General features: G+C 38.3%; 1 protein-coding gene across 1 annotated transcript; it reads left to right on the forward strand.

Moving 5' to 3' along the window:
• The first annotated feature begins 16,372 nt into the window (after positions 1 to 16,372).
• LOC140691937 (uncharacterized) lies at positions 16,373 to 18,229 on the forward strand. Its single transcript, XM_072956421.1, has one exon. The coding sequence runs from the start codon at positions 16,555 to 16,557 to the stop codon at positions 17,647 to 17,649; it is 1,095 nt and encodes a 364-aa protein (XP_072812522.1). The 5' UTR covers positions 16,373 to 16,554; the 3' UTR covers positions 17,650 to 18,229.
• Positions 18,230 to 22,056: the final 3,827 nt, after the last annotated feature.

Genomic DNA, 22,056 nt, shown 5'->3' on the forward strand with positions numbered 1-22,056 from the left:
AAAAATCAGGCAACTGGAAGACAGAACATTTGAAATTAGCCAGTTGGAGGAACAACAACCAAAAAAAAAAAAAAAAGAAGGGAGAAGGAGAAGGAGGAGGAGGAGAAGGAGGAGGAGGAGGAGGAGGAGAAGAAATTTTAAAGCCTACATAAATTGTAGGACACTGTCAAATGAGTAAATATCTGCATCACTAGAGGTGCAAAGGACAAGAGAGAGAGAAATGGCCAGAGAGCTTATTTAAATAAACAACAGCTCAAAATTCCAAAATACTGGGAGAGATATGGGTACCCAGATACATGAAGCTCAAAGGGCCCAAGTGTGGTCAACCCAAATAAGGTTATCTGATACATATTATAGTCAAATCATTAAAAGTCAAAGACAAACACAGAAATTTGAAAACAGCAAGAGGAAAATGACTCATCACATGCAAGGGAACCCACATAAAGCTATCAGTAGATTCCTCAGCAGAAACCTTGCAGATCGGGGTGGGGGGGGACTGAGATTGTAGATGCAGGGAACAAACAAGATGCATTTATTTTTAAACTACCAACTGTAGATACTATACCCAGCAAAAAGTTCCTTCAGAAATGGAGGAGAGATAAAGACTTTCCCAGACAAATAAAAGCTGGGGGATTTCATCACCAATAGATCTGCCTTATGAGAAATGCTAAAGGAAGTTCTTCAAATTGAAATAAAAGGACATGACATAACAACATGAAAACATACATAACTAACAACAACATTTAAATTATAGTAACTTATATAAAACTCACTGGTAAAGCTAACCATATTGTCAAATTCAAAATACTCAATATTGAAATGATGATGCATAGGTCATTTTTGTCTCTAGTATAACATTTAGAAGACAATTGAGTTAAAACAATTATACCTGCAATAATTTGTTAATGGGTGCACAATATAAAAATTATAAATTATGATGTCAATATTATGAAATGTGGGTGAAGAATAGTATAGAACCTTTGTATGCCATTGAAGGTAAGTTGTTATCAACTTAAAACAAACTGTTATATCCATAATATGTTTAACGTAGGCCTTGGGCTAGCCACAAAGGAAAAAACATCTAGAGGTAAAGGTAAAGGAATTAAAGTGTACCACTACAAAAACTAAAATGGGAAGCAGCAAGAAAGGTAGAAAGTAACAAAGGAGTGTCAAAACAGAAAAACAAAATGGCAATAATAAGTCCTTACCTATCAATAATTACTATAAAAGTAAATCAATTAAATTCTCCAATCAAAAGAAATAGTGTGGAAGGATACAAAAGAAAAAAATGTTTCAAGAATATGCTGGGTAAAGGAGACTCACTCTAGCTTTAAGGACACAAATAGTCTGAAAGTGAAGGAGTGGCAAAAGATATCCCATGGAAATGGTAACCAAAATATAGCAGGAGTGGCTACACTTGCAATAGATAAAATAGACTTGCAATCAAAATTGGTCACAAGGGACAAAGAAGGTCACTAGATGCTGATAAAGGTGTCAATTAACCAATTTGATACAACAGCTGTAACCTGGAGGACATTACGCTAAGTGAACTTACCCAAGCAGAGAAAGACAAATACTACATGATCACTTATATGTACAATCATAAAAGTGGTACCCATTGAACCAGAGAGTAGAAAAACAGTTACCAAGGGTTGGAGGTTGGTGGGGAAAATAGGCAGAAGTTCATCAAAGGGTAATAAATTTTATTCATACGATAAATAAGTTTTAGGGGTATATTGTACAACATAGTGACCAGAGTTAATAATACTGTATTGCAGTTTGCTTGAAATTTGCTAAGAGAATAGACTTCATGTTCTCAACATACTGGAGGAAAAAAAAAAAGGTAATTATGTGGGGTGATAGATGTGTTAACTAGCTTGACTTCACAACGTATAACTATCAAACCATCATGTTGTACACCTTAAATATACACAATCTTTATTTGTTACTTAAACCCCAATTAACTGGTGGGAGAAAAACACCCTCCAAAGAAAGCCTAGAACAAAATGACTTCACTATTAAATTCCAGCAAATATTTAAACTACAACAACAAAAAATATCTAATTTTTTCTTAACCACTTCCAAAATGTGGAGCTAAGGGACCATTTCAAAACTCACCTTTTTGAAGCCAGCCTTACTCTGATACCAAAGACAGACAAAGACACTACAAGAAAAGAAAACTACAGGCCATTGTCCCTGATGAATATAGATGTGATAATCCCCAACAGCATACCAACAAATCAAATTCAACAGTGCATTAAAAGGATCAGACAGCATGACTAAGTGAGACTTATCCCTGGAATGCAAGGATGTTTCACCTTTTGCAGTTCAACTAATGTGATACATCACGTTAAGAGATTGAAGGATGAAAATCATATGGCTATGTCAAGAGGTATGAAAAAACACATTTATCAGAATTGAAAATACTTTCATGATAAAAACTAGATATAGAAGCGTTGTATCACAAACATAATAAAGGCCATACATGACAAGCCTACAACCCATGTTCTATTTAATGGCAAAGAGAGAGAGAGAGAGGAGAGAGAGAGCTTTTCCCCTAAGATCAGGAACAAGACAAGAGTGCCCACCCTCACCGCTTCTGTAAAACATAGTACAAGAAAATCCTAGTTAGAGCATTTAGGCAAGAAAAGACAAAAGAAAGGCATCCAAAGCAGTAAGACAGAAATAAAAAATATCTGTTTTCAGATGATATGATCTTGTATGTAGAAAATCCCAAAGAATTCAAAAACGCTGTTAGAACCAATACATACATTAAGTAGAGTACCAGGATACAAAGTCAACATACAAAAATTGGTTGGTTTCTATAGACTAATAAGAGCTCTCTGAAAATTAAATTAAGAAAGCATTCCCCATGCAAACAACAGCACATCGCTAGTAAATTATAAAATACTGAAAGTTAGTAAAGACTAAACCAAAGACTCCGTGAAAGAAGAATCTGGTCATGTATAAAAGGACAAGAATTAGAATGGCATTGGACTTCTTGAAAAAGAACTGGATTCAACAGTAACATCTTTTGAGTTTTACAATCAATACATCCTCAAGTACAAAGATGCAGAGATTACGTCCCATACGCTTTCTGGTGAAGTTATAAAGGATGTGCCCTAGAAAAACAAGGCAATACACAAAGAAAGAAAAAGAATGGGATCCAGAAACAACCCCTTCAACTCAGGAGAGCAAAAAAAGGCAACATCCTTGTGTTAACAGTGGGGCAGCCAGAGTAGAGAGTGTATAGTCCTCATTGAAGAAATAAGACTGGGGGTTTTGAGACAGAGGTCTCCAAGAAAGCAGCATTAGTTACTGGATAAGTGAGTCTTTGGATTAATACAGACTATCTGCATATGCACATCAAATCCAGGAGGGGAAGAAAAAACAAGAATTCTAGAAATTGCTGGATCGGGGGAGAAGGAGAGGCTGTTCAAGAAAGTAAAATTGAATTAGCTGAAACCAGAGTTTGTATTTGGAGGATAGTCAGGAAGTCACTAGGTAAGGCCTACACTGGATAAAGCAAGAAATGGCAGAATGAAGACATTATTAAGAAGAAATATAGAGGACTACCAAAATAAGTAGCAAGAAGAATGTAAAGTGACTGTTTCTGGTAAGTAGGCCAGAGGTGGAGTAGAATAAGATGAAGTTACTTATATCTTTTTTTTAAATAAATACTTGATTAAAATACTCTACATGTGTTAATTTTATAAAAATAAGAAAATAAAACACTTTACACTACTTTAAAAAAAAATTAATGCCACACATGGCTAAGCACAAAACCCAAATCTAAGTCTTGGTCTTTTGCTATTTAAAAAATATGCCCTTTAATTTTTACTATGGTCTCCTAGTGAATAGCATATATTTTTGCTAATTATTTAAAATTAGAAGGCTGATAAATTGTTTTGTGTAATTATTTTATAATAATATTAAGTGTATGTTTATAAAACACTTTAATATCTATTTGGCTGATCCTCTAAGAAAAGCCATCAATGCCTACAAACACTTTAATACTTATTAATGTAAACTGGTGTTTGTGGCATAAAGTATCTTCATTTACTCCTAAAGTATTTTGGAATTTATTCCCAAGAATAACTTTCATGTTAGATTACTTTTTGTGTCAATTGTACAAAATCGGTTAGATTTAGACCAAACAAAACTATCACATTGATGTAGTCCCTCAAATCAAATGATTTTTATAACTTCAGTTGCATAAAAATAATGTAGAGAGATTGTTAAAATGCAGATTCTAAGATATCTCCCAGAAAATGATTGTTAGTGGGTCTGGGATGGGAAAGAAAAATAAGCTTCTTTAAGAAACACTCCAGTTGATTTGATGTGGTTGATTCTTGGATCACACCTTAAGAAACACTTTTCTTGAATGTTATTTTTTAAATTTGCATTAATATGTTTAATTTTTGATAATATGGCAAGTGACCTTTAACCATGTATTCATGGGAGACTCTAGATACTGCACTGTCTAATACAAAGCTACAAAGCACATGTGGATAATTTAACAGCTATACTTTATTTTTAGATGCTAAAAATACTAATTCTATAGCAAACTGTAATCTTAGGTAATAGGACTGTCTACATAACTAAATTTGTGTCGCAACCCTATGCATTTAAAGGTGGTTCTTTGAACCCCCCCCCAAAATATTTATGATACAATTACTTTAGGATCTCTAGCTTCTACTTTTAATGGAGAATCAGAAGATGATGAATTTGAATTGAGGGATTGTCAACATATTTTAAGTGCCCAATAAAAATAAAAACTGCATTCTTATTAGTGGTCAGGGAAATGCAAGTTAAGACTACAGTGATATGCAGTTTCCCACACTAAACTGGATGGGTACATTTAATGTGTTTAAAACATATGTATTGTTGTTCATACTATTTTTAAACTCAAGAGAAAAAATTTGTTTGCATCATTCATTTGGGATGCATTTTTAAAAGCCTCTGCAGTGCTCACTAAATCAATTCCTCCTATTCCCTGTAAGCAAATATTTGGCAATTCATTCAAGATCACCTCTACAGTTGAATTTCTAAACTTTTTGAGGTGACAGGACATGTATATGACATAACATTGAAACACCTGGAGAACAAGAAAACATGCAATCCAATTCCAACTTTTCCTTTCAGGCTTGATTTTCTTCTTTACCTGACTCTCATACAGTCAAGGACACTGCTTTGCAAATTACAAGCATTCAGTATTTTTTCTATGTTTTAATACTGTCATTTAGTTAGGGAAGGATAATCGAGCTCATAAGTGTTTTCTTTTTTCCTTTCAAGAAATACTAACTGAAAGCATAAGTTGATGGCATTCATCCTTGCCATTCTTCTCTTACCCTTTACTTTTATTGTGTTTCTATCCAAACAGTTAAGTTGCATTTGTGAACAAGTGCTCTGTGTGAGTGTAGATGGATGAGCAAAAAAGATAAAATGATGCATTCAGAAAATGACCCTGCTTCCCTGCTCTGCTGCTGCCTCCTGACCAAAGAATTCCCATGCAGTGTCTCCCATGCAGACATTGCCTGTGTATAACTTGGCTCAGTGCATTTTGTCTGTGTAACTTTTACCACTCCAAAGGACTATGCAGTGAATATGGCAATGGAACACTAGTGTGACAGTGAATTTTAATCACCTCCTTATTAAGTTTATTCAGAAAAGAAAAATTAGGAAGTGTGCTTTGCCATGAGAGAAAAGACATGTGCTGTTGAGGTTTGGACACATGTTAAGTAACAAACAATTCCTGTGCAAGATTAGGCTTCTTTTGAGGAGCAGATAAAATCCAGAGGACAATGATTCTATCAGATTTGACTAACAGCCAACAAACTTCCAGCTGGTATCCAAGCTAGATTTAAGAGGAAAACAAACTTCATTTCATTTTGCAATTGACTTGAAGTGCTTCTTAATGGAAAAACAAACTAGCAGAACCCAAGTTGCTGCTTTACTTACTATAAACACTGGCAGGCTTAGAGGTAGTTATTTGAGGTTTACTTGTCTAAATTTTGAGCTAGTAGGCATTTGTTGATCTTTCATCTATTTAAAGCCAACTGTGTGGAGCAAGTGTAAGGTGTGAAGATTGATGTGGACCAGGATCTGTGAATCAGTTGCATGGTACACCAAAAAGAGTTGCTAGTGGTTTTGTTCCTTTTGAAGTTTTGCATACTGATTCAGAGCAGGTTGAAACTGAGGGTATTTTCCAAATAAAGGATACAATTAAAAACCTGCTCATCTTTTTCCAATCTTTTGCTAATTTTCACTCATTAGTGATTCTTTAGGGTCATGAAAAGTGAATTCTCTATAATCAAATGAGAATTCCAGGAGAAGGGGCTATTGAAATTGTCCCTTTGACTCCATGATTAATACACAAATCTCCTTCAAATCCTGTATCAGGGGCTGTGTATCCCATATCTGGAGGCTCACTTCTATCCTCAAATCTAGACCCAATCTAACTCTCAGCAGGAGAAACTTTATTTCTCAGTAACAAAACAGTCTTGGCACAAGATTGAACAATTAAGAGCCTGGGGAGAACCATCAGAACAAAAAAAAACAGTATATTAAGATGCAAAAATATGGAAATATATATCATGTTCGTGGATTGGAAAAATTAATGTTAAAATGTCTGCACTGCCCAAAGTGATCTGCAGATTCAATGAAATCTCTATCCAAATCCCAATGGCATTGCTCATAGAAATAGAAAACAATCCTAACGTTCATATGGAACTCCAAAATACTCCAAATAGTCAAAACAATCTTGAGAAAGTGTAACAACATACTTCTTGATTTCAAAATACATTACAAAGCAAACAATTAAAACAGCATGGTACTGGCATAAAAACAGACCTATAGACCAATGAAATGCAATAGAAATCCCCCAAATAAGCCCAGACATACACTGTCAATTGGTTTTTCAACAAGAGTGCCAATACTACACAATGGGGAGAGGAGAATCTCTCCAACAAATGCTGTTGAGAAAAGTGAATATCTACATGCATGAGAATAAAATTGCAGCTTCATTTTAACCAAAAGTCTACTCAAAATGGATTAAAAGCTTTAGCATATAAGACCTGAAAGTGTAAATCTACCAGAAGAAAATTTAGGGAAAAATCTTCACGTCATTGGTCTAGTAAATGATTTCTTGGCTAGAACACCAAAAGCACAAGAGGAAAAAAAAAAGGAAAAATAGGCAAGTGAAACTACATCAAACTGAAATGGCTTCTGCTTGGCAAAGGAAACAATCCACAGAGAGAAAAAGGTAACCTTGGAATGACAGAAAATATTGGCAAACCATGTATCTGAAAGGGGGTTAATATCTAAAATATATCAAGAACTCCTATAACTCAATAACAAAATAACCCAGTTAAAGAATGGGCAAAAGGACCTAAAAAAACTTAATGAGGTATCAGCTCACACCTGCAAGTATGGTGGTCTTGTGTACTAAAAAAAATATAATGAGTGCCAGCGAATTTGTGGAGTAATTCATATCCTGTGCACTGCTGGTGGGAATGTAAAATGACAAAGCTGCTGTAGAAAATGAAAATGTAGGTTTCTCAAAACAAAATAAATAAATAAACATAGAACTACTATGTGATCCTGCAGTCCCACTTCTGAGTATATATCCAAAAGAGCTGAAATCAGGATTCCAATGACATTTCTGCACTCTTGTGTTCCTGGCAGCATTATTGACAATATCCAAGATATGGAAACACCTGAATTTCATCAAAGGATGAATATATAGAGGAAATTTGGTATATGCACACAGTGGAATGTAATTCAGCCTTAAAAACAGGAGGAAATCCTGTCATATGTGTCAACATGGATGTACCTGAAGGACATTATGCTGAGTGAAGTAAGCTGATCACAGAAGGACAAATACTGCATGATTCCACTTACATGAGGTACCTAAAGTAGTCTAATTCATAGGAACAGAGAACGGTGGTTACCAGAGGGTAGAGGGAAAGAGAAATGGGAAATTGGTGTCCAATGGGTAAAAAATTAGTTATACAAGATTAATAAGTTCTAGATATCTGCTGTACATCATTGTGCTTATAGTTAACAATACTGTATTGTGCACTTAACATTTTTTTATGAGGGTAGATCTCATGTTAAGTGTTGATACCACGATAAAAAATGTCGTATGTATGTGTAATGGAATCTTATTCAGCCTTACAAAGGAATGCAATTCTGGTGCAGGCTGAAACATGGATAAACCTTGAAGACATTATGCTAATTGAAATAAGCCAGATACAAAAGGACAAATACTGTATATACTTCACTTATGTGAAGTGCATAGAATGGTCAAATACACAGAGACAAAAAGTAGTATGGTGGTTACCAGGGTCTGGAGATAGGAGAGAATAGGGAGTTATTGTTTAATGGGCACAGAGTTTCCGTATGGGAACATGGAAATTTCTGGAGATGGATAGTACTGGTGGGTGCGCAACAATGTTAGTGTACTTAGTGTCACTGGATCACACACTTAAAATGATTAAAATGGTAAATTTTATGGTATGCGTATTTTGCCAAAGTAAAAATAAAACAAAACAATAAAAATATGCTGTAGGGTTTATAAAATGTGTAATAGTAATATATATGACAACATAGCATAAAGAACATATGAGGGGGGAGAAATGGAAACTTACTATTATAAATCTCTAACAGCAGTTTTGGAGTGGTACGGTGCCACCTGAAGAAAGACCATGATAAAATAAGACTGCAATATAAATCCTATAGCAACCACTAAAACAGCAAAATGAATAGTTTTAGCCAGTAAGCCAGCAAGAGACATAACTTTGAATCATAAAAAAATATCCAATTCATCCAAAAGAAGGTCAAAAAAAAAAGAGGGAAAAAGGTAACAAAGGAAAGATAGAAAACAAAGAGCATGAAAAACAACTATATCAATAATCACATTAAATTTAAATGGCCTAAGTCAAGGCCTAGCAAACCTTTCCCACAAAGGGCCACATAGTAAATATTCTAGATTTGAAGGCCTGTGTTCTCTGGGCAACTAATCAGATCTGTCATTGGACTCAAAAGCAGTAATAGTCAAAACATAAACAAATGAGCATGTCTGTGTTCCAAAATAAACTTTGCTTATTAAAGTGTATAGGTGACCATTGCTTGCAGACTGCTGTAAATGGCCAAAATCTTACTCCAAATTAAAAGCAGATATCATGGGATTAGATAAAAGAGCAAGACTGAACAATGTGCTGGCAATAAGAAACATAATTCAAAAATGAAGACCCAAATGCATTGTGAGATATATATATATATATATATATATATATATATATATATATATGATGAAATATATATATTTCATGCTAATAACAATCAAAAGAACCCTGGAGCGGCTATACTTATCTCAGACAAAACAGGCCTCAGAAGTAAGAATAGCAACATGTTTAAAGGAGACTTTGTCATAATGATTAAGGGGTCAATTCATCAAGAAGACATTAAAAATCCTCAGCAATTCTGCATCTGACAGAGCCTCAACATACAAAACACACACACACACACACACACACACACATGCATGGATTCAGCTGCAAGGAGAAATAGTCAAATCCAAAATTATAGTTGGAGATTTAAGGAGTTCTCTCTCAGTAATAGATGAAACAAATAGACAGACAATCAGCAATGAGGTAGAACTAAGCAAGGCCATCAATCAAATGTAACATGTTGACACAGAATACTTCTTCCACAGAAAGGAGGATAAAACTTATATTTGAGACAATATGGAACATTCACCAAAATAGCCAAATACCTTGGATTGTGAAACAAGCCTTACCAGATGTAACAGAATGGATATCAAACAAAATGTGTTCTCAGACTATGATGACATTAAGCTGGAAATTAATAGCAGAAAACTATCCCAACACTGGGAATTAAGCAGCACACGTCGAAATGATCCTTAGGTCAATAAGGAGGTCTCAGTTGAAATAAGAAGTTTCAGTTTTTTAACTGAACAATAACAAGAATACAACATACCAAAATGTGTGGGATGCAGCTAAGGCAGCAGTTATGGAGAAATTTTTAGGTTTAAATGCTTATGTTAGAAAAGAAAGAAAGACTCCAATTAGTAATCTAAGATTCACTCTCAAAGGAGAAAAGAGGAACAAAGTAAAGTCAAATCAAGCTGTGGAAAGGAAATAAGATAAAAGCCAAAATCAATGCAACTGAGACAGAAAAACAGAAAAATCAATAAATCAAAACACTCGACCGTGGCTTGAAAAAGATTAATAAATTGATAAATCTCTTTTATGTCAGGCCTGACATAAAAGGTGTGAAGATACCAATATCAATATAGGACTGAATAAGGAGTTATCACTATAAACTTGGAAACATTAAGACGGAATACTACAAAATGGCTCTACAATGAAAACTAGATGGTTTAGGTGAAGACAGACTATTTCCTTAAAGAACAAAAGCTACTAAAATGCCCACAAGATCAAACAGATAACATTGAATATTCATGTAACTATTAAATGAATCAAAGTCTTAGTCAAAAACAGATTTAAAAGGAAATCTGCAGGGACTCGTGGTTTCATTTGAAAATCCTCCCAGTTACAGAGGAAATAATACCCATTGGGTACACACTTGTGTAAGGAATTGAAGAGGAAGGACTACATCAAAACTCTAAAACTTACTTTGTGAGACTGAAATTACTCTGATACTACAACCAGATAAAGACATTACCAAAACAGTGATCTGCAGTCCAATATTCCTAAAGAACATAGATGGAAATAATTGTCAAGGAATTATTAGCAGATTATATTCCACAGCATATTAAAAAGGATAATACAGCATGACCAAAAGAAGTGTATCAACAGGATGCAAAGCTGGTTCTATATTTGGAATTTAACAAGTGTAATCCGCCACATAAACAGACTAAAGAAGAAAAACCACACGGTCAATGACAATAGATGCAGAAAAAGCTTTTGGCAAAGTGCAACATAATTTCATAATTAAAACTCTCCTAAGAGTAGGAACAGAAGCGTACTTCCTCAAACAAAACACATTTACAAAAATCTTACAGCTAACATCAAACTTAATGTTGAATTACTGGATGCCTTTCTTCTGAGATCAGGGGCAAGGCAAAGAAGTTATCTCCTGACAGTCCTATTCAACATGGTGCTGAAAGTATGAGCCAATGAAATAAGGCAAGAAAAAAATTAAAAATGCATACAGTTTGGGAAGGAATAAGTAAAAGGGTTTTTACTCATGGTCTACACACAGAAAATCCCAAAGAAAGAATCTACAAAAAACAAAAAACAAAAACAAAACCAACAACAATAACAATAACCACAACAAAAAACCTCTAAAACCAATAAGAGAGTTTAACAAGGTGACAGGATACAGGGTCGACACACACACAAAAAAATCAAACTTATTTCTATACACTAGAAATGTCCAATCCTTTGCAAAACAGTGAACCTCCACATAAGCCTGAAATCTTATGTGGAAGCTAACTCAAAGTAGGTGAAAGGTCTAAATGTAAACTCTAGAGCTCTAAAACTTTTAGAATAAAGCATAGGGGAATATCTTCATGAATTAGGGTTAGGCAAAGGCTTCTTAGATGTGGCATCAAAATCATGATCCATAAGTAAAATAATTGATAAATTGGACAATTCCAAGATTAAAAACTTTTGTTCTCTGGAGAACACTAGTAAAGAAGGAGAGAATAAACTACAGCCTAGAAGAAAATATTTGCAAATAAAATATCTGAAATAGGATTTATACGCAGGATGTATAAAAACTCCCCCAACTCAACAATAAGTTAAGAGAAAAAAAAACTAGTTGTAGAGTGAGCAATAGATACTGAGATTTCAACCAAGATGACATAAGATGACACAAATCGAATAGGAAGTACCAACACGCATCTAATCAAATGACTAAAATACACACAAACACACACACACACACAAACGCATTACCTAGTGCTGGAGGTGATGTGGAGCTACTCGATCTCTCAAGCATTGCTGCTATGAGTGCTAAAATCTGGCTCAAACTGTCACATGGTTTTGCAGTTTCTTCCAAATTTAAACCTATACTTACCATGTTATTCAGCAGTCCAAATCCTGTGTAACCTAGAAAATAGAAAACTTAAGTTCACTGAAAAATCCTGTACGCAGATGTTATGGCAGGTCTATGCATATTTCACCAAAACAAAAACCCCAGAAAACAGAATCCTGGAAACAACCCAAATGCCTTACAATAGGTGAATGGATAAAATCCACCATGGTACATCCATACAATTAGATTGAATGAACTACTAATGCATGTGACAACTTGGATGGATCACAAGGTACTGCATGATTTCACTTATATATCATTCTCAAAATGACAAAATTACACTGATGGAGAATAGGTCTGTGGTCGCTGGGACTTGGGGCCAAGGTAGTGGTGTGATGGAACAGTGCCATATCCTGATTGCAGTAATGGTTACACTAATCTATACATTTGATACCATTCACAGAGCTTTATGCCAAGAGGGAAAAATCAAATTTTACAGGGTGATAATTTGAAAAAAATTAAAAATTAAAAATTAAAAATCATGCACACACACAGTATTCCACGACATACCTATTAAAATGGCTGAAGTCTATAGAATTTATTTTACTTTATTTTTTTTAATGGAGGTGCTGGGGATTGAACCCAGGACCTCAAGCATGCTAAGCACGCACTCTCCCACTGAGCTATACTCTCCCCCCTAAAGTGGCTAAAGTTTAAAACACCGATTTTATCAAGTGCTGGCAAAGATGTGGAGGAACTAGAATTTGAATACATTGCTGATGGAAATCTAAAATGGTACAACAACATTGGAAAACTATTTGGCAATATGTCTTAGTCCGTTCAGGCTGCCATAACAAAACACCACAGACTAGGTGGCTTATAGACATCAGAGATGTATTTCTGGAGGCTGGAAAGTCCAAGATCAAGGAGCCAGCATGGTCACGTTCTGGTGAGGGCTTTCTTCTTGGTTTGTACCAGGCGATGTCTTACTGTGTTTTCACATGGTTAGAAGCGCTGAGCTGTCTCTCTGGAGCTTCTTTCACAAGGGCATTAACGATATTCATGAGGACTCCATTGTCATGGCCTACTCACCTCCCAAAAGCCCTACCTCCTAATACCATCACATTAGGAATCAGAGTTTTAACATACAAATTTGGGGGGAACACAGACATTTAGATCATAGCAGGCAGTTTCTTAAAATATTACATATACACCTACCATATGATCCAGTCATTCTAGTCCTAGGAATTTACCAAAGAGAAAGGAAATCATGTGTACAAATACTTGTATATGAATGCTCAGAGCAGCTTTATTTTCAATAGCCAAATAATAAACACAATAATAAAACATCGGTAAAGTCCATCAACATGTGAATGGATAAACACACTGTGGTATTTCCACATAATGGAATATTCAAAGCAATAAAAAGTAATGAACCATTGATATACATTACAACATCAATGAATCGCAATATGCTGAGTGCAAGAAGCCAGACTAAAATGAGTATATACACTATCATTAAATTTATGTAAAATTCCAGAGAATGCAATTGAATATATACATATATATATATACACACATATACATATATATCACAGAGAGCAGGTCAGTGGTTGCCTGGGGACCAGAGGGAGTAAGGAGAGGATGGAGGCAGGGATCACAAAGGAGCAGGGGCAGGAAATTCATCATATCAAAATATACCTTGGAGGAGTGTATGTGAAAGGAAAGGGCAATGAAGAAAGGCTGCACAAGGTGCTTCCAAGTTACTCACAAGATTCTAAAACTTACTGAGGGGCAGCGACCATGCATTCTGCCTGATCAACATACAAATTACTATACACACACACACACATATACTTCCTTCTTGTATGTGTGAAACATTTAAGAAAATGCACGTAAGCATCATGAAAGATAAGTATATGCATATATATGATAGAGTTAATGGTAACTATAGGGTTATTTTATAGACCAGGGATTCACACAGTTTTAGAAATGGATAGAGTACTATGATCAACAACTGTGAGGCCCTCAGTTTACATCGAGACTAGTGAAGCGACCTGCCTCAGGTCAAACCACTAAGACTTAAACCTTGGTTGTTACTTTACTCCCACAGGACAGCTCTTTTAATTACTCCACCTTCCTTTTCTCATCTCTTGAGCTAGTTGTCTTTCTGTGACTTCAGTTAAACACTCTGCCCCCTCACAAGTAAAAGACATTCCTACATACATATATAAACATATAGATACACAAATACAACATTTGCCCATACATCCATACATATATGCACGCATACATACATACATACATACATGCATGGTGTGCTGTTTAAAAACCAGCTCTCTGGGAGGGGGACAAATTTGCAGCATGCACTTACCAATTTCTCTCTTCCCATTTCTCCCACCATGGCTGATTTCAAGCTCCCAACATGATGTCACTGAATATGGAGTTTTGGAAGACATGTGCAGTAGAACGCCATTTATAGATTTTTCACCCTACAGATACAGTAGATGCAAATAAGCTCAAAAAAAAAAACAGATTAATAGTAAAATGTAGTAAAATAATTAGGAAAGAATGTGTTTTGAGTGTTTACTACCTTTGGCTTTAATACAATGTATTAATGAATTCATTTACTTATTTTGTTTATATAATTTGATATTTACTAATGATATGCTTGCCAACTGGCTCACAAAATTTCCTAAAACTTTAACAACTGATTACCACCCGTTGATTTGAGCCAGCTTTAGCATACCATTGCTGCATAAACAGCTGCAAACTTTGGTGTGTGCTTCAAAAGTTCCTTGGAGTATTTCCTCCCTACTATAAAGCCAACAGAGTAAGCCTGCATTGCCCTTATTTGCTACATTTAAGAATTTGGCAAAGTAGTGGGTTAAATTTACGAACCATTCTTTGATCATCCTTATCAAATAAAAGGTGGAATTGAGTAAGCACTACATAGAGAGAGTCCATAATGTAAAATAAAGTAATTTGTACCTACTATACCTAGATGGATTGATGCTGGAATCACATTTCTCCAGATGTGTCTTCCTGTTTATCTAAAAATCTAGGCCCCATCCCTCCCTCCCTCCCTCCCTCCCTTTCCTCCTTTCCTTCCTTTTCTCCCTTCCTTCCTTTCCTCCCTCCCTCCCTCTTTCGTTTGTCATTGTTTTCTTGAGAACAGAAACAATAGAATATAGAGAGAGATAGAAATATAGGTAGTGAGAGAGAGACCGAGGGAGGAGAGAGAGAGACAGAGAGAGATTTTACAGAATTGGCCCCCACCGTATGAAGATGTAATAAATATTTTTTGATATTATGTAATTATTGTTTTGGCATCTTGAGGTCATGGGGCCATGCTAGTGACCCAAGGTTGTTTTCACCCCACCATCCCAGTGTTTTTGCAAGTATGTGGAAATCTTATTACAAACACTCCATCCACTAGCCTCAACAGGTATGATTTGCTTCTTTCCCAATAGGGGGCATCTCCACCTAGCTAGTTCCTGCCAACATAGCAAAAGACTTTACCCAAGTTCCTCTCTCTTCTTCCTGTAGGTGACCCCATGTGCCCCTGTGTGTTGTGTCACGCCTCCCATCCTCTGAGGAATTGTGAGTAATAAACTTTTCTTACAAAGGCAGTAAGCTCCTTTTCTGACATCTTACCATACCTGAGTACAACAAATGCTGGGTGCATCTTAAAATAAATCCTGGGTACAATGGCAAGTCCAAAACCTGTGGGATAGACTGACAGTCTATTTGTCTTCGGTCAACACAATCTTGATACTAGTCTGGATAAACCTGTGCCAGTTTAGCATCTCTCAGGCCTAGCATGCTAGCCCTGGCAGCCTTCCTGTGTTCCCCTGCAGGAACATAAAAACACAACCAACCAACCAACCAACCAACCAAGCAAGCAACCAACCAATCAACCAACCCACCCCACATCAGGCTTCTTCCATTGGGTCTTAATTTCACGCCGTTGTCATTTTGCCTGCTTACACAAAATGGCTAACCCACGGAGAGGGGACACCAGGGTTTGGAAGAGGACCACAGTTTTGTGAGTGAATATTGGGAGAGTGCCCCTTAGAAGGCTGCCAATCTCCTCAACCAAGGCAGGGGGATGGAAGGAGGGTCCTCTCTTGACAACCACTCAAGCAAGCAAGAGCGTCTTCAAGACCCCTCCCTAGAGCGTCCTGTGCCCCTGCTCCACCAGGGCCACGAGGCGCTGTGACGTGATGGCAGGAGCACGGGGCAGAGCACATGTGCCCCGCCCCCATCTCGAGCCCCCGCTAGGGCCCCATTGAGACGTCACCGCGGTAGCCATTGTCATTGGCAACACGTCGCGTTGCCCCAGGAGACTCCACAGGCCTCTCCAAGGCTCTCAGAGCGAAGCCACAGGGTCCTTGGCCCTGACCCACGACCCTCCCCGAGAGAGGCTCCTACCTCCAGCCCAAGCCCCCTCCCCCACCTTCCAACCTCAGAGGACCGACTTTCCCTCAGATTCTCTGAGAAAGGAGAGCAAGGACTGACGGCCTCATGAGTGAGGCCGGAGAGGCCACCTGCACGGAGGTGGCAGCTTCCATCTCCCCTCAAGCCGCGCAGAAACACCTGGCGTCCTTGGGAGGCGGAGATCCTCCCCGGGCCCTAGTCGCAGGCAACCTCAGCGGCGATGGGATCCCCAGGACCCCCGCGGAGGGCGCCAAGGGAAAGGTGCCCAAGCAGGTCATCGCTAAGAGCGTGCGAGGCTCCGTCAAGTGGTTTAACGTGAAGAATGGGTACGGTTTCATCAGCAGGCACGACACCCAGGAAGATGTGTTCGTTCACCAGAGGGCCATCACCCGAAACAACCCTCACAAGTACCAACGCAGCGTGGGCGACGGCGAGACGGTCGAGTTCGACGTGGTGCAGGGCGAGCGGGGCACCGAGGCCGCTAACGTGACCGGGCCAGCCGGCGCACCAGTGGAGGGCAGCCGCTATGCTGCCAACCGCCCCCGCTTCCGCCGGGCCTTCTATATCCACCGCCGCGAGCAGCCACCACGCGGTCCCAAGGGTGCTGAGGACGACGCTGACGAAGGCGAGGGCAGCGGCGAAGGCTCCACCGCAGCCCAGGGCCTGAGGCGCCGCCCGCCTGGCCACTCCCAAGACCAACGCCTGCGGCGCTTCCCGCCCTGCCGCAGGGCCCCGGCGGTGATCCGCCGCCCCTCGATGCAGGCTACTAGCAACGGTCCACGGGCCGCCCAGCTGCCGGGGGCCGCCCAGACCGCAGGGCCCGAGCCACGGCGGGGGCCGCGCGTCAGCTACCTGCAGAGTCGCCCTAGGGGCCGAGGCACCGCGCTTGCTCCAAGACCCTCACCAAGTATCTCTGTGGAGCCCGAGGAGGAAAACAAGGAGAGCGGACGCGTCGCTGGAGATCCGAAGCAGAGCCCCCCTCCACGCTACGGATCCCGCTGCCCCAATAACCCGCAGCAGGCTCCTGGCACCCAGGACCAGGACCCCGAGGGAGGAGAGGGCAAGATACGGAAGAGCCCTGCTGAAACACCTGCTGCCGTTGCTGTGGCCAAGAAGAACAGTGCCACTGCGGAGGAGGATCCTCTGCCCATGGATGCCCCCTCTGCCGCCCAGGCCGACTAACAGCTCGGCTCCCTCCCCAGGGGCTCCCTGGCTTGGGCTGCAGGTGATGTCCCCTTGAAGAGAAGATGCCCTTTGGGTGCATCACAGTCCAAACATCCACACTGTTAGACTTGTGCCCTGAGAAAAATCCATGCCCCTTCCCCAAGGCTTGAGGATAAATCACAAGATCTATACGTCTCTAGACTCCCTCGTACCATCTGCCTTGGTAGTTTCTGCACACACGCAGGCATGTACACACACACACACTCACACACACACACTCACACACACACACACACACACTCTCTCTCTCTCTGTCTCTCTCTCACTCCCTCCCTCATACAGTCTGCCTTGGTAGTTTTGGTACACACACACACACACGCCTGTGCTTCTGACTATTCTTTTTAAAGATCTGACCAGGACCACAGCTATTATACTGCATCCCCAGGTGAATTAGTTGGAGTGCTTTTAAAAATTAGTTTTTATTTTTAATACAAAAACTAAGATTATCTGATGTTGAAGATTATCTGACATTGGTTGCTGTGTGATATTACTCACCTGAGTGGTCATTTTTTCAATAAAATATTTCCTGTTACTTTTATCTGTTATCACTGTTGTCTGATTTTTTTCAAGCCTGTTAGCACATAATTGTATTTAATCTCCCTTTTTTTTTTAATATTCTTCAATCTTGAGAAGGAACAGATGCAGAAGAAGAAGGGGAATGAAGTTTTTGGATAGAGAGGTTAGTCATAAACTTGGCAGAGGAATACAGTTTTAGTTCCCATTTTTGTTTCAATTTTCCCCAAATCTTTGAGGGAGTAGGGCAACAATCTCTCCGGCTATTTTCTCCTGAAATGGGGTTTGGTACTGCCTTAATTTGCAGAATGGGCACTGATTTAGAAATAGTTTCTGCTTTTAAACTTAGCATCAATATTTTGTAGTATGAAAGCACTGCTTCCTTCTTTGACTGCTTTGTCATAGCAACCTGGACAAACATTTGAATATTAGTAGACATTTTACAATGAGGATAATGATCAAACTTCAACTTTGTAGTCCTTTTTTTCCCCTCTTAACGATTAAAGCAGATGTAAAATACATGTTTAGCAAGCCATAAACAGGCATGAGATGTCTTTGGAGTCATCAATATTAAATATAATACTTTTATTATACCTAGGTTTACTAAAAGTCAGAAAGGTTGTATTACATCTGTTACAAACTTGTCAACAAATATTAACTTGATGTGATTGTATTGTCATAAGTAATATAATAAAAACAAACCTGACACAATGGAAAGGTATCCCCTACTCCTGGATTGGAAGAATCAATATTGTTGAAATGGTCATACTGCCCAAGGCAATCTACAGATTTAATGAAATCCTTATCACATTACCCAGGACATATTTTGTAGAACTAGAACAAATCATAATAAAATTTATAGGGAACCACAAAAGACCTAGAATTGCCAAAGCATTACTGAAGAAAAAGAAAGGGGCTGGAGGAATACCTCTCCCAGACTTCAGAGTATACTATAGAGCTACAGTCATCAAGACAGCATGGTATTGGTACAAAAACAGATATATGGACCGATGAAACAGAAATGAGAGCCCAGAAATGAACCTACAAACTTTTGGTCAACGAATCTTCGACCAAGGAGGCAAGAATACACAATGGAATAAAGACAGTCTCTTCAGCAAAAGGTGTTGGGAAAACTGGACAGCAGCATGTAGATCAGTGAAGCTAGAACACTCCCATACACCATACACAAAAGCAAACTCAAAATGGATCAAAGACTTAAACATAAGACAAGATACAATAAAACTCCGAGAAGAAAATATAGGCAAAACATTATCTCACATACATCTCAAAAATGTTCTCCTAGGGCAGTCTACCACCACAATAGAAATAAAGGCAAGAATAAACAAATAGGACCTAATTAAACTTACAAGCTTCTGCACAGCAAGGGAAACCATAAGCAAAACAAAACGACAGCCTACAGAATGGGAGAAAATTTTTGCAAAAGATGAAACTGACAAAGGCTTGATCTCCAGAATATATAAGCAGCTCATGTGACTCAATAGGAAAAAAGCAAACAACCCAATCCAAAAATGGGCAGAAGACCTAAACAAGCAATTCTCCAAGGAAGACATACAAATGATCAAAAGGCACATGAAAAGCTGCTCAATATCACTAATTATCAGAGAAATGCAAATCAAAGCTACAATGAGGTATCACCTCACACCAGTCAGAATGGCCATCACTCAAAAGTCCACAAATGACAAATGCTGAAGAGGCTGTGGAGAAAAGGGAACCCTCCTACACTGCTGATGGGAATGCAGTTTGGTGCAGGGACTGTGGAAAACAGTATGGAGATTCCTCAAAAGACTAGGAATAGACTCATCATGTGACCCAGTAATGCTGGTCCTGGGCATATATCCAGAAGGAACCCTACTTCAAAAAGACACCTGCACCCCAATGTGCTTAGCAACACTATTTACAATAGCCAAAACATGGAAACTGCCTAAATGTCCATCAACAGATGACTGGATAAAGAAGTGGTGGTATATTCATACAATGGAATACTATTCAGCCATAAAAAGTGACAACATAACGCCATTTGCAGCAACATGGATGTCCCTGGAGAATGTCATTCTAAGTGAAGTAAGCCAGAAAGAGAAAGAAAAATACCACATGATATTGCCCATATGTGGAATCTAAAACACACACACACACACACACACACACAAACAAAGCATAAATACAAAACAGAAATAGACTCATAGACATAGAATACAAACTTGTGGTTGCCAAGGGGGATGGGGTAGGAAGGGACAGACTGGGATTTCGAAATTTGTAGATATTGACCGGCATATGTAGAAAAGATAAGCAAGATTATACTGTATAGCACATGGAAATATATACAAGATCTTGTGGTAGCTCACAGTGAACAAAAAATGCGACCATGAATATATGTATGTTCTTGTAAAACTAGAAAGTTGTGCTCTACACTGAAAATTGACACAACATTGTAAAATGACCATAGCTCAATAAGAAATGGTAAAAAAGAAAAAAACCTTTTGCACAGCAAAGAAAACCATCATCAAAACAAAAACACAATCTATGAAATGGGTGAAAATTGTTTCAAATGATGCAATCAACAAGGGGTTAATATCCAAAATATACAAAGAGCTCATACAACTCAATATCAAAAAATAAATCAATTTAAAATTGGGCAGAAGACTTGAATAGACACTTTTATTGAAAGAAGACACATCAATGACTCACAGGCAGATGAAAAGATGCTCAATATGTTTAATTATTAGAGACATGCAAATCAAAACAGCAATGAGATATCACCTCACAACTGTCAGACTGCATATCATCAGGAAGTCCACAGAGAACCAATGTTGAAGAAGATGGGGAGAAAAAGGAACCCTCCTACACTGTTGATGGAAATGTAAATTGGTGCAACCACTATGGAAACTCGTATGGTGGCTCCTAAAAAAAAAAAACTAAAACTAAAACTACCATATGATCCAGCAATTCCACTCCTGGGTATATATGCAGAAAAATAATGAAAACACTAATTTGAAAAAAATACATGCACCCCAATGTTCATAGCAGCTCTATTTACAATGGCCAAAACACGAAAGCAACCCAAGTGCCTATCAACAGATGATTGGATTAAGAAGATGTAGAATGTACCATACCTATATATCTATACAACTATATCTATGTAATGGAATGTAACTCAGACATTAAAAAGCACGAAATACTGCCATTTGCAGCAACATGGAAGGACCTAAAGATTATCATGCTTAGTGAAATGTCAGAAAAAGACAGACGCTGCAAGATATCACTTACATGTGCAATCTAAAAGATAATAGAAATAAATCATATGCAAAACAGAAACAGACCACAGATACAGAAAACAGACTTGCGGTTACCAAAGAGGAGAGGAAAGGGGGAAGGGACAAATTGTGGGGAAAGATTAACAGATACAAGCCAATACGAATAAAATTGATAAGCAACAAGCTATACTGTATTGCAAAGGAAATTATAGCCATTATTTTGTAATAATCTATAACGGAGTATAATCTGCAAAAACACTGGATCACAATGCTGTACAACCAAAACTAACATAATGTTGCAATTACTATGGTTCAATAAAAAATAAAGAACTTATGCAACCAGTCAATAATGGCATGGGAGCAGATAGCGCCAAATACAGAAGAGAAAAAGGGAATCCAAATTGACACCTGCGACTGCGTGCCTTCCCACATCAAGGGGATCCATGAAGTGATTCAGATCAGCTACAAAGTGCCATTTTGTTGATACTGCAAGTCACAGGAAGGCAATGGACTGCGGTTGGGGTTTCTGCTTCAGATTCACGACTCACCTTTTTCTTAGAAGGGTGAAGAATCCCACCCT

Source organism: Vicugna pacos, chromosome X (genome assembly GCF_048564905.1).
Source record: "Vicugna pacos chromosome X, VicPac4, whole genome shotgun sequence".
Lineage (NCBI taxonomy): Eukaryota > Metazoa > Chordata > Mammalia > Artiodactyla > Camelidae > Vicugna > Vicugna pacos.